The sequence below is a fragment of the Boleophthalmus pectinirostris genome, unplaced genomic scaffold, assembly GCF_026225935.1.
Source record: "Boleophthalmus pectinirostris isolate CB_2022bp ecotype Guang Dong unplaced genomic scaffold, ASM2622593v1 HiC_scaffold_13, whole genome shotgun sequence".
Taxonomy (NCBI): domain Eukaryota; kingdom Metazoa; phylum Chordata; class Actinopteri; order Gobiiformes; family Gobiidae; genus Boleophthalmus; species Boleophthalmus pectinirostris.
The window spans coordinates 33,765,698-33,778,260 of record NW_026571036.1 but is presented as its reverse complement, the minus strand read 5'-3'; the positions used below and the strand labels follow the sequence as shown (position 1 = coordinate 33,778,260).

General features: G+C 37.9%; 1 protein-coding gene across 1 annotated transcript in view; it reads right to left on the bottom strand.

Moving 5' to 3' along the window:
* Positions 1 to 12,563, bottom strand: part of LOC110162778 (neurexin-3b) — a 487,474-nt gene that overhangs the window by 155,793 nt on the left and 319,118 nt on the right. The window contains exon 12 of the mRNA XM_055149454.1: positions 4,023 to 4,204. Coding sequence (XP_055005429.1) covers positions 4,023 to 4,204 — 182 coding nt within the window. The remainder of the gene's footprint in view (positions 1 to 4,022; positions 4,205 to 12,563) is intronic.

The window sequence follows — 12,563 nt, the reverse complement described above, 5'->3', positions numbered from 1 at the left end:
TAACAGATTTCAAAGCACGATGTATTGTAACAGAGATATAATATGATAAAGATAATATTGAAACTACTTCATGCTACTGACACAACAATAAAGCAGGATAATCCCAGTACACAATTACTTAAATAGACAATATCACTAAAAGTAAATAAATAGCCTAATAATCCAATAATTAGTCATAGGCGATACTTATTCAGCCTTGTACACCTCAAATCTTATCATATTACAACTGAAATAACCAAAATTTCAACACTATTGCAAAGAAAATGTACACATGATAAATATTCAAGCCCAAATATTGTTCCAGATTTCATACATTGAAAGACGATATAGTAATTATCGTGATAGGACGAGTGATTGGTCAATGTTTGTTTTTTCAATGAAACTTACCCTATAACAAAAACTCTAAGACTACGTTCCGACTGCAGGGCTTAATGCACAATTCCGATTTTTTTGTGAAATACGATGTTTTTGCGAGGTAGTTCACATTTCCAATTAAATGTGACTTGTATGTGACTCCAGTGTGAACATTAAACAGCCCAAAAGTGTCCCACATGTGCACTGGAGACACGATGACGTCAACCGCAGTGAGCGTCTCTGTGTTTACAGAAGTTGTCCAAACATGGACGCAGCATCGAGCACCTGGAGATTTTAAAGTTCCTCTCGTACCGGAGCCAGAACATGAACAACTTACTTGTTTTAAGGAGGAGATTGAGAAGGAGAAGGACGAGGTTTTTGAAAGGAACGTGTGGATGCGGAGACGTAGCCAAGAGTGGTGAGTGGTGATGTGCTTCATTTCAGTGACACGGAGTTCATTGACAATTTTCGCCTACTTCAGCGCAGAATAGTGACGTTTGTGGCATGTTGATAACGTGTAGGTCGGATTCATGCGCTTTGACCGTTCAGACTGAAGTCGCATGTTAAAAGACCGGATATGTATTGGTTTCAGGACCACGTGACCTGGGTCGCATTTGAAAAAATCTGATCTGTGTCATTCAGACTGTCATTAAATCAGATTATTAGATCAGATACAGGTCACATAGTCTGAACGCAGCCGAAGAAACAATATGTGCAAAAATATCTTAAGATATCTAAATATCAATATACCGTGATACTAAAGTTGATGATACAGTATTTTTATGGAGAGCTGTTTTAACAATATATCCATAAGTATGTTTGGTGTATATTTTTTGTGACCACACTAAAATTTTGTTTGAAAACTTGGTTATGGAATGCACTTGAAATATTCAATTTCAGTGATGATTAACAAAGCAATATTGTGGCTAAAATGTACTTGGTTCTTAAAAAATATCAATATATCACAGAATATAATGTGCAATATATCAGTTATTGACACATCGTGATAATATTGTATTGTGAGCCATGTATCGTGTATTGAATCAAGAGGGACCCTGTGATTTGAAGCCTCACAAGACACCAGAATCTTTTGATGCAGCAGCAAACGAAGAAGTCTTGACTTATGAAATTGGACAGGAGTTGCGATGTTTTGAATCTCATTGATATTAACTGTTGACGGTAGCTGTTTTATTCCACCACATCATCAGAAACTCGACAATATCCTTTGCGTTACATCTCTATACCGACATATAAGGGCCTGCCGCCAAAGATGATTATGCTAATACGTAATTCCTGTGTAAACCAGTCAAAGACAAGGTCGAGCTGACTGATTATTAAAATGCTGTGTGGATGAGCAGACGACTGGCTGGGAATCCCAACTCCTCGGCTCCAGGCAGCTGCATATGCATGGAGAGAGCATTCATTATTCATGCTGGGAGCCAATTCCAATGTGATGAAGAAGTGGGGTTTTTCTGGGAGAAGATGGCGAAGAGGAGAAGAGGAGAAGAGGAGAAGAGGCGAAGAGGAGAAGAGGCGAGTGGAGTGAGATGTCTGTACACTTTTATGGATTGGTTTCTATAATTCAGTACCGGAATGATGCTGTGAGTTTGGCCAGAGGTTTGCATTGTAAATTCTGGAGAGTGAGACGAGCTCCTGTATGACAAATAGAGTTAAAATAGGCATTAATGTTAATATATCAACTTATGTGTTTGTTTGGGTAGGTGTATTTCAATTTTTTCAACAGTTTAACTTTCCGGGTAGAGTATACTTCTTACTTTTCTCCATGCTTTGACTAGAATGTTCTACATTATGGTTTTCCACTTTGAAACCATGGATACAAGCAGGTGCCCTATCAAGCCAAGTTACAAGTCAGATCTGTGAAGAGGTTGGCAAGTTCACTGCATCACACCGAATCTTGCAAGCAATAAAAAAAAAACGTAATTAATAAAATGATACATAGATGGGCTGGTTGCCATGACAATAAGTAAAAGGTACATCCACTATAAGAATTGTTACGCAATGCAACTTTAACATTATTTAAATAGAGTTATTTGCAGTGGCTCCAAGATATAAACTGATGTAGAACTTTTTTTGTTTGTTTTGTGGATGAGATTGTGGTCAGTAGCCAGAGGGTAAAGTGTGTTATTGCATTCATTCAACACTGTGATCATTCCTAAGGCAACCGGAAGTTCACAGATAGAGTCGAGACCACACACACAATTATACAGCAATACTTGAGACTTGTTTGTTGTGCGAAGAGCAACATAAAATGAATTTAGATGTCAAATTCTATGAACAAACAATGACCTAATAGAAGCCTCATCTTGTGGTTTTACTGTATTGATACTTTGCATGGCATCGAGCTGGGGGTGTTCTATAATGCATTGGTGGAACGTTCAGCAGTTTCCATGGAGCCACAATGCACAAATTTGCAAACACAGACAAAAAAAAAAGTTTTATGATCATCTGGAAACTCAAAACACAATGGATTTAAACAGCACATCTGAATTTTCACATTTTCTTGTGACTGTAATTTTATGTTTGAGTTCCGTAATAAAATCTGGAAGATAAATCCAGGATGGTGCTGTATTGTTTACAATGTGCCTGTGCTCAATGGTGCATGGGCCCAAAAAAAAAAAAAAGTCACTGTTTGTGTTTTGGACGTTTGGACCAATCAGAGCAAGAGTTGCTAGAGCGGAGCAAGTGCAGGCTCAGAGTGAGGCTAGGCTAAGTCTTACAAAACTAACTTTTAGGCACATTAAGGATTTAAAACATTTTAGAAGGTTATGTTGTGAAAATAGAAAATAATCCATACAAAATCTGACCTTTGTGTAAGTTGTTGATGCCCTCCCAATCAGCCAAACATGGGCAGTTTGAATTCACAAAAAATGCATTGTGCATGGGAGAATTCTTTTTGGGCCCAAGCTGCCGGGAGCTGCAGTATAAATGGAGCGGCCACTAGTCGATCTCGAGCCGGGACAAAAGGGGAATGTCTTATCCAGTTTTTATTATAGATCCATGGTAAGAGCACAAATCAGCTCACATTTTGTAGTTCCAACCAAGTCAGTTCTTTCTGGTCAGATTGTGTTAAAATAAAGCTCTGATTAAAGTCAAACTTGAGTTACACAGCATCTAACAGAGTAGTGCTTTCAGTTAGCTTCACACCCTCAGGAAATGATTATGACATCAACTGCAATTAGCAATCATCTCTTTTGGTAGCAATTTATCTTCCCTAATGGCACAGCAAATTCTCAATAAGCAGCTATAATCAAAAGCCAGATTCACAACAAGAACAAATATGACTCAGTCCCATAAATTTCCGACTCAAACTTTTAAATTTCAATGGTACCATAAATTCACCCTTGAAACATAACTGCTTATGTACCATGTCATTTTCTGCCCAAACTTTACCGAACTATTTCTTATAGTGATTGCATGTTCAGCACTGTAATCATATAGCACTTTTGAACAATGAAAAACTCCATTCTTCCTCTTGGCCAGACATGGTAAGTGCTCCAGCAGCCAAAGGAAAAGTGTTTTGGTAATTAGCTTGCTCCAGATGTCTAGCCTCAAAGTAATTAAGTGATTTGAATGGGGCACTAGTGGGTTTTAAGCTGCTAAATAATGCAAGACTGGAAATGGTCAAGAGGACTCGACTCGGTACTCACAATGTGCAGCATGATGTAGTCTCCGAGGCGGGGGGCGGAGTCTATGCGTACCAGGATACCGTCTTTGATGGTGGTGCTGAAACCCACGGCGAGGCGGTCCGTTCGCGTGCTCGGTCTCTCGTTGTTCGGCCACGTGTAGGTGATGAGACCCCCGCCCTTTCCGAAGATGTAGGTGGTGCCAGCTGCGAAGAAGAAGAAGAAGAAGAGAAAGGTTAGGGTTCGATCTGTTGTGGTAGAAACAGAAAATGAGGGTGTGTGGGTGTTTGATGATAATGTTGAGAGTGTGTACGCAAAACTACACTAAAGATCTATAAAATACTGATGCCACATAAAAAAGGAGTCTTGAATCATGTCAGTCTATTGGCAAATCCACTACTGCTTAGAGAAGCATAAGGTAATTTCTGTCAAAACAACGTCAACATACACTGGCTTTCAAAAATTACAAGCTAAAGCAATAGCCTTTTCACAACAAAATGTCCATCTTAACGTAAGATCTACAGCAGTCAGTCAAGTATCTTTTAGTCAATTTGGCTATGTTACACATTAACTCAACACAGTGCTTCAAAGACACAAATAAAGTAGCTGCCACTTTTCGTCTGTGGAATCACATCAAAACACTAGTTCGAGAAATAGCCTTTTCACAACAAAAAGTCCATCTTACTATAAAATCTAACCACAGACATCATACAGAAAATATATTTTAGTTTCAAATACATGACTCATTCACTCAACACAGTGCTTGTAAAAAAAAAAAAAAAAAGTAGCTGCCATTTGTTGTCTATGGAACCACAGAATCTGACATAAACAAGACGCCCAAAAACCCAACTAGCAAGGATTGAACTGACGAACTTGGGGTCAGTTGGAGAATGCCTCCACTAACTGATTCTAATGCCGCGTCCTATTAGTCGGTAGTCGATAAATCAGAGTTACGAACGTTCTCCCAACATCTATTGTAAATGTGTTCGATTGCAACATTTGGGGAAAATATGATGCCGGAGAAAGTTTAATGTAACGTCAGGTATCGCTACTCTCTGCTAATAAATAGAGTCTGTTAGCTAATGTTAGAGGTCGGCGACTCAATGATGTCAGTTTGACTATTATATGTTCAGAAAAAACTTGTGTCTACTGTCAAATGATGTGAAAGAAAGTCTAAATGTCACTGCAAAGTTTTTAGAAGACACATTCTCTACACATACACAACTTAACACATCAAAAAGAACAAAACAAAACAATGAAAAGACAATTCTCCCCATTTACTGTGTGGCTAACATTTTTGCTGTGACATAATTCCAACTAACATTACAACGAACTAGCCTGAGTTTAGGTTTCAGAATACAGCATAAATGTCCAAATAATCTCTCTTGTGGCTCAATAAAGTTTGTCTAAGTCTAATTTGGGTAACAGTTTATAATAACTACACCTTATTTAGCCTTAATAAAGCATGAGCATAGACTTAATTAATAATGATTCACACTTAGTAAGTACTTAATTACTACCTGAATTAGCACTTAACTTGTACTTAAGTCACCTGTGCTGTAAATAGTTACTCATTAGTATTTCTTACTTAATTACTCGTGAACTAACCATTTGTGTGTGCATTTGTAAATGTATATTTAAGTACAAATTTGAGCATTTATTAATGATTAGTAAGCCATGAGAGAATGATTTACTAGTAATGCATTATTGTTTCTCTGGAATTTGACCAACCTTAACAAATGCTTAATAAAGCATAATTAGTCTTCACTTTAGAAAAGCTTTCAGAAAGACTTAACTAACAGATAACAGCTGCCTGAATTATTATCATTCTCTCATAACTTACTAATCATTAATAAATGCTAAAATGTGTACTTAAATACACATTTGTAAACATGCAAATGGTTAGTTCATGAGTAATTAAGAAGTATTGAGTTACTATTTACAGCACAGGTAAGTTAAGTGCTAATTCAGGTAGTAATTAAGTGGTTACTAAGCGTGAATCATTATTAATTAAGTCTTTGTTCATGCTTTATTAAGGCTAAATAAGGTGTAGTTATTATAAAGTGTTACCCTAATTTGTAACTGTAACTTTACTAGACACACAATCCAAATACAACTGAGCTTACAATCAAACTACAAAAACTCTGTGTTACTAGCAACATGTGCCAAGAGTCCACAGAGATACATTAGCATCAGCATTAGCATTAGCATAAGTTTGTATTTAGCATATCTCCATTGGTTTAACATTAACCTAACTGAAAATTCAACCTGACCCCAATCTCTTTGATAAAAGGACAAAGCAAACTTCAGCTCTAACAAACTAGACACTGGAGGGCTCAGGGCTTCCACATTACTCCAAGCTAACACGCACAAGCTAACGATGTTCCAGGCACAGTGCCATCGCAGTAACCATGTCAGTGTCTATTTTGGGTTTATAAATGTTATTCATTCACTCGCACCTTTTGGGCAGGAGTCAGACGCTTCTCCCTTTGCGCCGTACCTGACCTATTCCGCTCTTAAATATAGTTTCTTTCCTGGGAATAACAGTCGGTATAAGCCCCCCAATCCTCATGTATTATATATGAGACTTGCAACCATAGAACAAAGGCTGGAACAAGAAAGTAGAGAAGGGAGGAGGGGAGAAAAAAAAAAAAATTGAAGAATCATAGTCTAGTCTAATTTGACAAATGCTGTGTTGAGAAAGATGTCCTTTGGAACCAGTGGGAATGGAGACGCTCGCCAGAATTACAATTTCACGATTACATCACCCCCCCCATGCAAATTCATGTCAGCGTACAGTTTCTGATTGGATCAAAGTAGGCCGCGAGCGAATCTTTCAAAAGTGCAATCCTTTTTATATCACCGCATATCTGCAAAAAATAATCATTGGTTATAGGGTTGGGTTCAGCTTGTGAATATTCCCCCAGGTGAAATGAAAGCGCAGAAGCTACAAGCTGCTTAGTCGTATCATCTACATATATAGGAATCAATAATCCAGAGATCAAACACACTGGACCTGCAGCAGACAGCAGCGGAGCGATACAGCGATCGATAAGAGACCAAACAGATTCTAGAGCTTAAAGGTCCGATATTATGCAAAACTGACTCCTGTAAGCGTTAAGCCACGTTATAATGTTGTTTCCTTCTCAAAACATGCCTGGAGTTGTGCTTTGTTTCAATCACGTTTGAGTAATCCTTTAGTATTGTGTTGTCTATATCTCCAAAGCTCAAAATGCTCTGTTCCACCTTGTGATGTCACAAAGCTGTAATTTTCAAGTTAAGTTTATTATTATTATTATTATTTTTCCAGGTCTGAAATCATCCAAATGATTCCAGTTGAAGGTGCTTGGAGTTTAAAAATACAATAGAGCACCTGTATTACCACATGTTTCTATGTAAACATCACTAATTGTTCTTTCTGCAATGACATATATTTTAGTTGTATGTATACTAGTAATGCCTTTTGGGAGGATTTACATCATTGGTTATCAAAACATTTGTAAGTTCCAAATGTTAAATTACAAAATGTGTCTGGCTTTGTAGTAAATAATTATCAGGATGACTCCATAATCATTTTAGGGAATTTTTTTATACATAAAAATAGATTCTTTAAGAGTCGACCAAACTTCAATGCTTTGTCTTTTTTTTTCTTCTCTGAAATGTATGAAACTAAAATCTGCTGTGCAACTAACGAGGAATGTGGAACAGCTGAAAATTATGGAAAACCCTTAGCTGTATCCTTCTATCCATCTTTTCTTGTATATTTATGTTCTTTTGTTTTGCTTGTGTGAGAATTACTGTAAAATAATTTGAAACTGAAACTGTATTACCACATGACATCACAAGGCAGAACAGACTATTTTAATTTTGAGAGAAGAACTCAGCTTAAATATATTGGATTTGTGCGTTAAACATGTATGAACGAAACAAAACACAACTCCAGGCATGACTGATGAGGAAACTACTACAAACTATGACATAGATCAGAAAATAGCATGATATGGGCCCTTTAAATATAGTGGAAAAGGTTCTGTTCACAAGAGACTGCTGATGGAGTTGTAGCAGTGATATATTCATTTCTAAGTTTCCCATCACATCCATATACTGTAGAGTCACTTGGACACCTGCCTGGCCCTGGAGAGTAGCCGAGGGGTATAGTACAGATGTTTGCCAATTCCCTCGCTTTTTTTCTATTGCATAAAGTTTGTCTCGCCCCAGTTATGTACAAAATGATAGAAAAAAAATCTGAGTTAGTAAAAGTTATGTTGCTAAAATGTACTTCTGTGAAAACTTATAAGGCATTGAGTGTCATACCACCCCCACCAATGAAGTACAATTTACTTCATTGCTTATATGAATGATTACTACTGCTTTTTTATATGTTTACAAATACTTTCACTACTATTTCTGCAATTACTGCTTCAGTTAACACTATTATTTTTACTACCACTACCACAACTACTAATACCAGTACTGCCGAAGTTCATGATAGTAGCAGAGAATTAGAAAGTAGAAAGTATAGTACAGATGTTTGCCAATTCTCTTTTTCTCTTGTTCTGTTGGATAAAGTTTGCCTTGCTCCAGTTAAGGAGAAAATTATAGGAAAAAAAAAAATCCGAATTAGTAAAATCATGTTGCTAAAATGTACTTTGGGACTGAGTCTACCTACTACAACTACTACTACAAGTATTATTATTATGCTTTGCTGTATTTTATTAGTAGAATGTTACTACTACAAGATTTTCAGGTTACAGTTTAGTTGTACAGCATTATATTTACTACTACTACTACTACTACTACTACACTACTGCTTTTACTGTTAGGCCTAATACTTGTACTACTTTTACCACTATTACTACCAAAATTACAACAACTACTACTACTAAAGTGATCATACTACTTCTGATATTATTAGTAATAAATGAGAAAAATTACTAATTACTACTGCTACTACTACTATTTCTACTACAACTACTCATATTTACTCTACTTTTGCAGTTACTGTCATATTTACTCATATAGGCAATGAAGTAGAATTTACTTCATGACTACTACAGCTGCTTTATTATAATACTACGCTTGATAATACTTTTACTGCTGCTTTTACTACTACTTTTAATGCTATCACTATTTCTATTTCTACTACAACTCCCACTCGTACTGCTGCTACAGAAGTTCACATTTTTTGCCCACAGTGTATTCCATTTCCATAGTAGAGGTAGTTTGTATAATGCTTCCTGTGCTCCTGATTCCTGTCCCTTCCTCTCGCAAGTCACCTGAACATCTGCTTGGCCTGGTGATGGGTGCCCAGCTGTCTTTGTGTTTCCCCTCTGAAGCCGCCAACAATCTGCTCCGTGGTCCGTAATACCCCGGAGACTGCATGGAGCATATGGGAGAAGTGATGGAGGGAGTGAGTCTGCTGTGTCCCCGTGCCTGGGAGCTACCACTGCATAAACAGGTGGATGTTTTTGGTATAAAGTCCTGGTGTCAGCAGTCAGGCCACCGGCTAAGGTCGCCTGTGTCACATACAAACTATCCTAACTAATGGAGCATTGCTAGCCCCCAACAACACTTCTAACTAATGAGCAGACACGGCTAGTTTAGCAGAGGATACTTTTAGACCTGGTTTCTGGCAAGCTTTACCGCTGAAGCTTACTGAATTTGGATGGATGATACTTTGCAGTGGCATCATGCTGGGGGTGTTTTACATAGTATTAGTTACCATGGTGACACAAAGTACACATTAACAAACACACTGCCCCAAAAAAATTAAAAAAGAAAAGTTTTAAGATCGTTTAAGGTCTGGACACACACACAAAAAATACAAAATGGATTTAAACAGCACATTTTCAGAAACCCGTGATCAATACAAGCGTTCATGATCCTGTTTAGGTGTTTGATTTTCAACAAAAACAATGAAAAACAATAGTTCTAGTTTAGATGAAAGTCAAAACTGCGTCGTGAAATGTGGTGCAATACCTCAGATACCAAATTTTTAATGCACATAAGGTTGGCGGGAAAGTTCACAAGAAGTAGAGTCACTATCACTAATCTGCAGCTTCACGTGGATGTAAACAGACACATGTGAGGAACTACTCTTGCCTTTTTACTTTTAAAGAATGCTTCAGACTGAATTAACAGCTCTGTTTTTTTTTTTACTGGGTTTTAGTATTTGCAAGGAACGAATTCAATGGATAATGTGGATGAGTTGCTGCAGTTTAAATTGACAACTTTACGAGAGGTGGGTAATTACTTTCGCGTTTTTCAAGTTTGTATCTTGTGCCTTTGTGTCCGTCCCTCCGTCTGCACCTGACACTCTGTTTTACTGGCTGTTACTGTGGTTTGGTGGTTAGGCTATGACAGAGAAGCTCAGAGTCACAGTGACACCACACACATGCGGAGTGCAGCAGCTTCAAAATTGCATACAAAGACACATAGTTGGGTCACGCCACCCCAAACTCAGGGAGAAGCAAATCGCAACCAAAATCGGGCAGTGTGTGGTGGCCTTAAGTCAGTTCTCTGGTCAGACTGTGTTAAAATAAAGCTCAGATTAAAGTCTAACTTGAGTACCAGCGCTTCAGACTGAGCAGTACCTTTAGTTAGCATCCCACCCCATTAAATGTTGATGACATCAGCTGCAAAGTATCAATTGCAAATGAATATGTACCTGCCAGTTAAGTACTTCAATGAAAAACCTTTGAGGATTAAATGACTGTATCCTGGTGACCTGACCTCAAGTGACAATAATAAAATCTGTAAAAGTGATTTCCAAACTGAATAGCAAAGGCTGTATCTGAAAGAGGTACCTGCATATTAATAAAAGCCTCGTGAAAGTACGCGTAATTATAGTACCAGTACAAGAAGCAGTAAGAGAATTGTAATGAAATGCTATTACTGTTAGGGATATGAACAATTTAAATTTTTTTACAAAGCCTATTTTACTTCACAAAGAAAGGATTTGATATTCAAGGGAGTTTGGGCCTATTGTACCTTTCTGAAACCACGTGGCATTGGCAGGGAATTCTGGTCTTTCTTTGAGTGAATAAAACATGATAACTCTGACACTTCCTGCATCTTTTAACATGATACGCACACAGTATCTATTCTAACTTTTCACTACATATCTCACCCTAGTCAACTTCACACCTTTCTCTTAGGTCGGTCACAATACGTCAATCTATTCGCAGTCCATATTTTGTTCTCGACAGCTTTCTCGGTGATGTTATGTTACAGCATTTGAATTTTGCGTCATCTTCCACCTCCTTATGGACCCAACCTCCAAGATTGCGAACAAAAACAAAAGAGGATTCAGGTTTGCACCGAATCTCACCTCATCTCAACACCTCAAAGTTCTTACCAAAACGAATCAAGTTTAGATCCTCAGTGAAGTTAGCCTTTTGCACCCAAAGCAAATCTGCTTTTTTTCCCCCCTTTTTTTTATCTGTTGGGAATGACTGTGATGAGCAGGAAAGACATGAGCACCCCAGGGAGCCAATTATCACTTTGGGGAGATTTGCTTGTGGTTTCAAGAAGACAATGTTCGCTCACAGTATACACGCTGAGTCACGGCGTGCAGACAGCCTAGCACAAATGCGCATCACGGAGCTTCCGCAGTCCAGAAGTGTGCAAAAACATCCCCATAGACACCAATGTACGACGCTTTAGCACGTTTGACAACACAAGTGGGTGATTGTCAAAGTACAGGGAAGACAGCAAACCCGAAAGAACACAGTGAATGTGCCAAAGCTGAGGCAACATGGTCCGAAAATTGCAGATTTATTCTTAGGTGAATTTTAAAGGTGCACTGTGTAACTTTTCTGGTGGACCTGTGTGACTTCATAGAGATATGACGCTCAAAAAAGACGCCCACCTCCCAATTCCGGAAAAAAATTTCTCATTCATTTTTCAAGCATTCAGAAAAAAATATATAAGTTAAAAGTTTGAAAGCTTACCCAGGGCAAATCAGGTGTGTGATGACTACGACCAAAATACATACAATATATACAGTATATTTTTAAAAATCTGTTTCTGAAACCTTATAAATCGCCAAGTTATTAAAGCATTTCACCAAAATCTTGTGTTTAAAAGTACCCAGTGCCTCCGCTCAATTTCATTTCTCTCCAGGGAGTAGGTCAAGAATCAGAATACAGTAGGCAGTTCACGAAAACCCCGGAAGTGTGAGTTTGGGCACCAGCCAGTCAGCGAAGAGATTACATTGATTTTGAACGAGATTTGAGTGATTTTCATCATGGGGAAATACTTCTTCCTACGGAAAAGATACTAGTTAGCCCCGTTAGCTGACATATGTCAGCAAGCAAGCCGTGAAACCAGCTGACAAAGTGATGAATCAGACCGGTTTAAAAGTACTTTTGGAGCTAAAAATTACCATGTTACAATATTAGTTTGCCTTCGTGATGCCTTTAATGTCTTCATATTTGACATTTTTTAAACATCTGTGGGAAAAAAAATCATAGAAATTCCTTCCAGAACCGTCATTGTTGAGCTCCGTTGTTGCTTGGCTTGAAATTTTCCGCAGTAGGGCATTAAACATATCCATTTGCATTA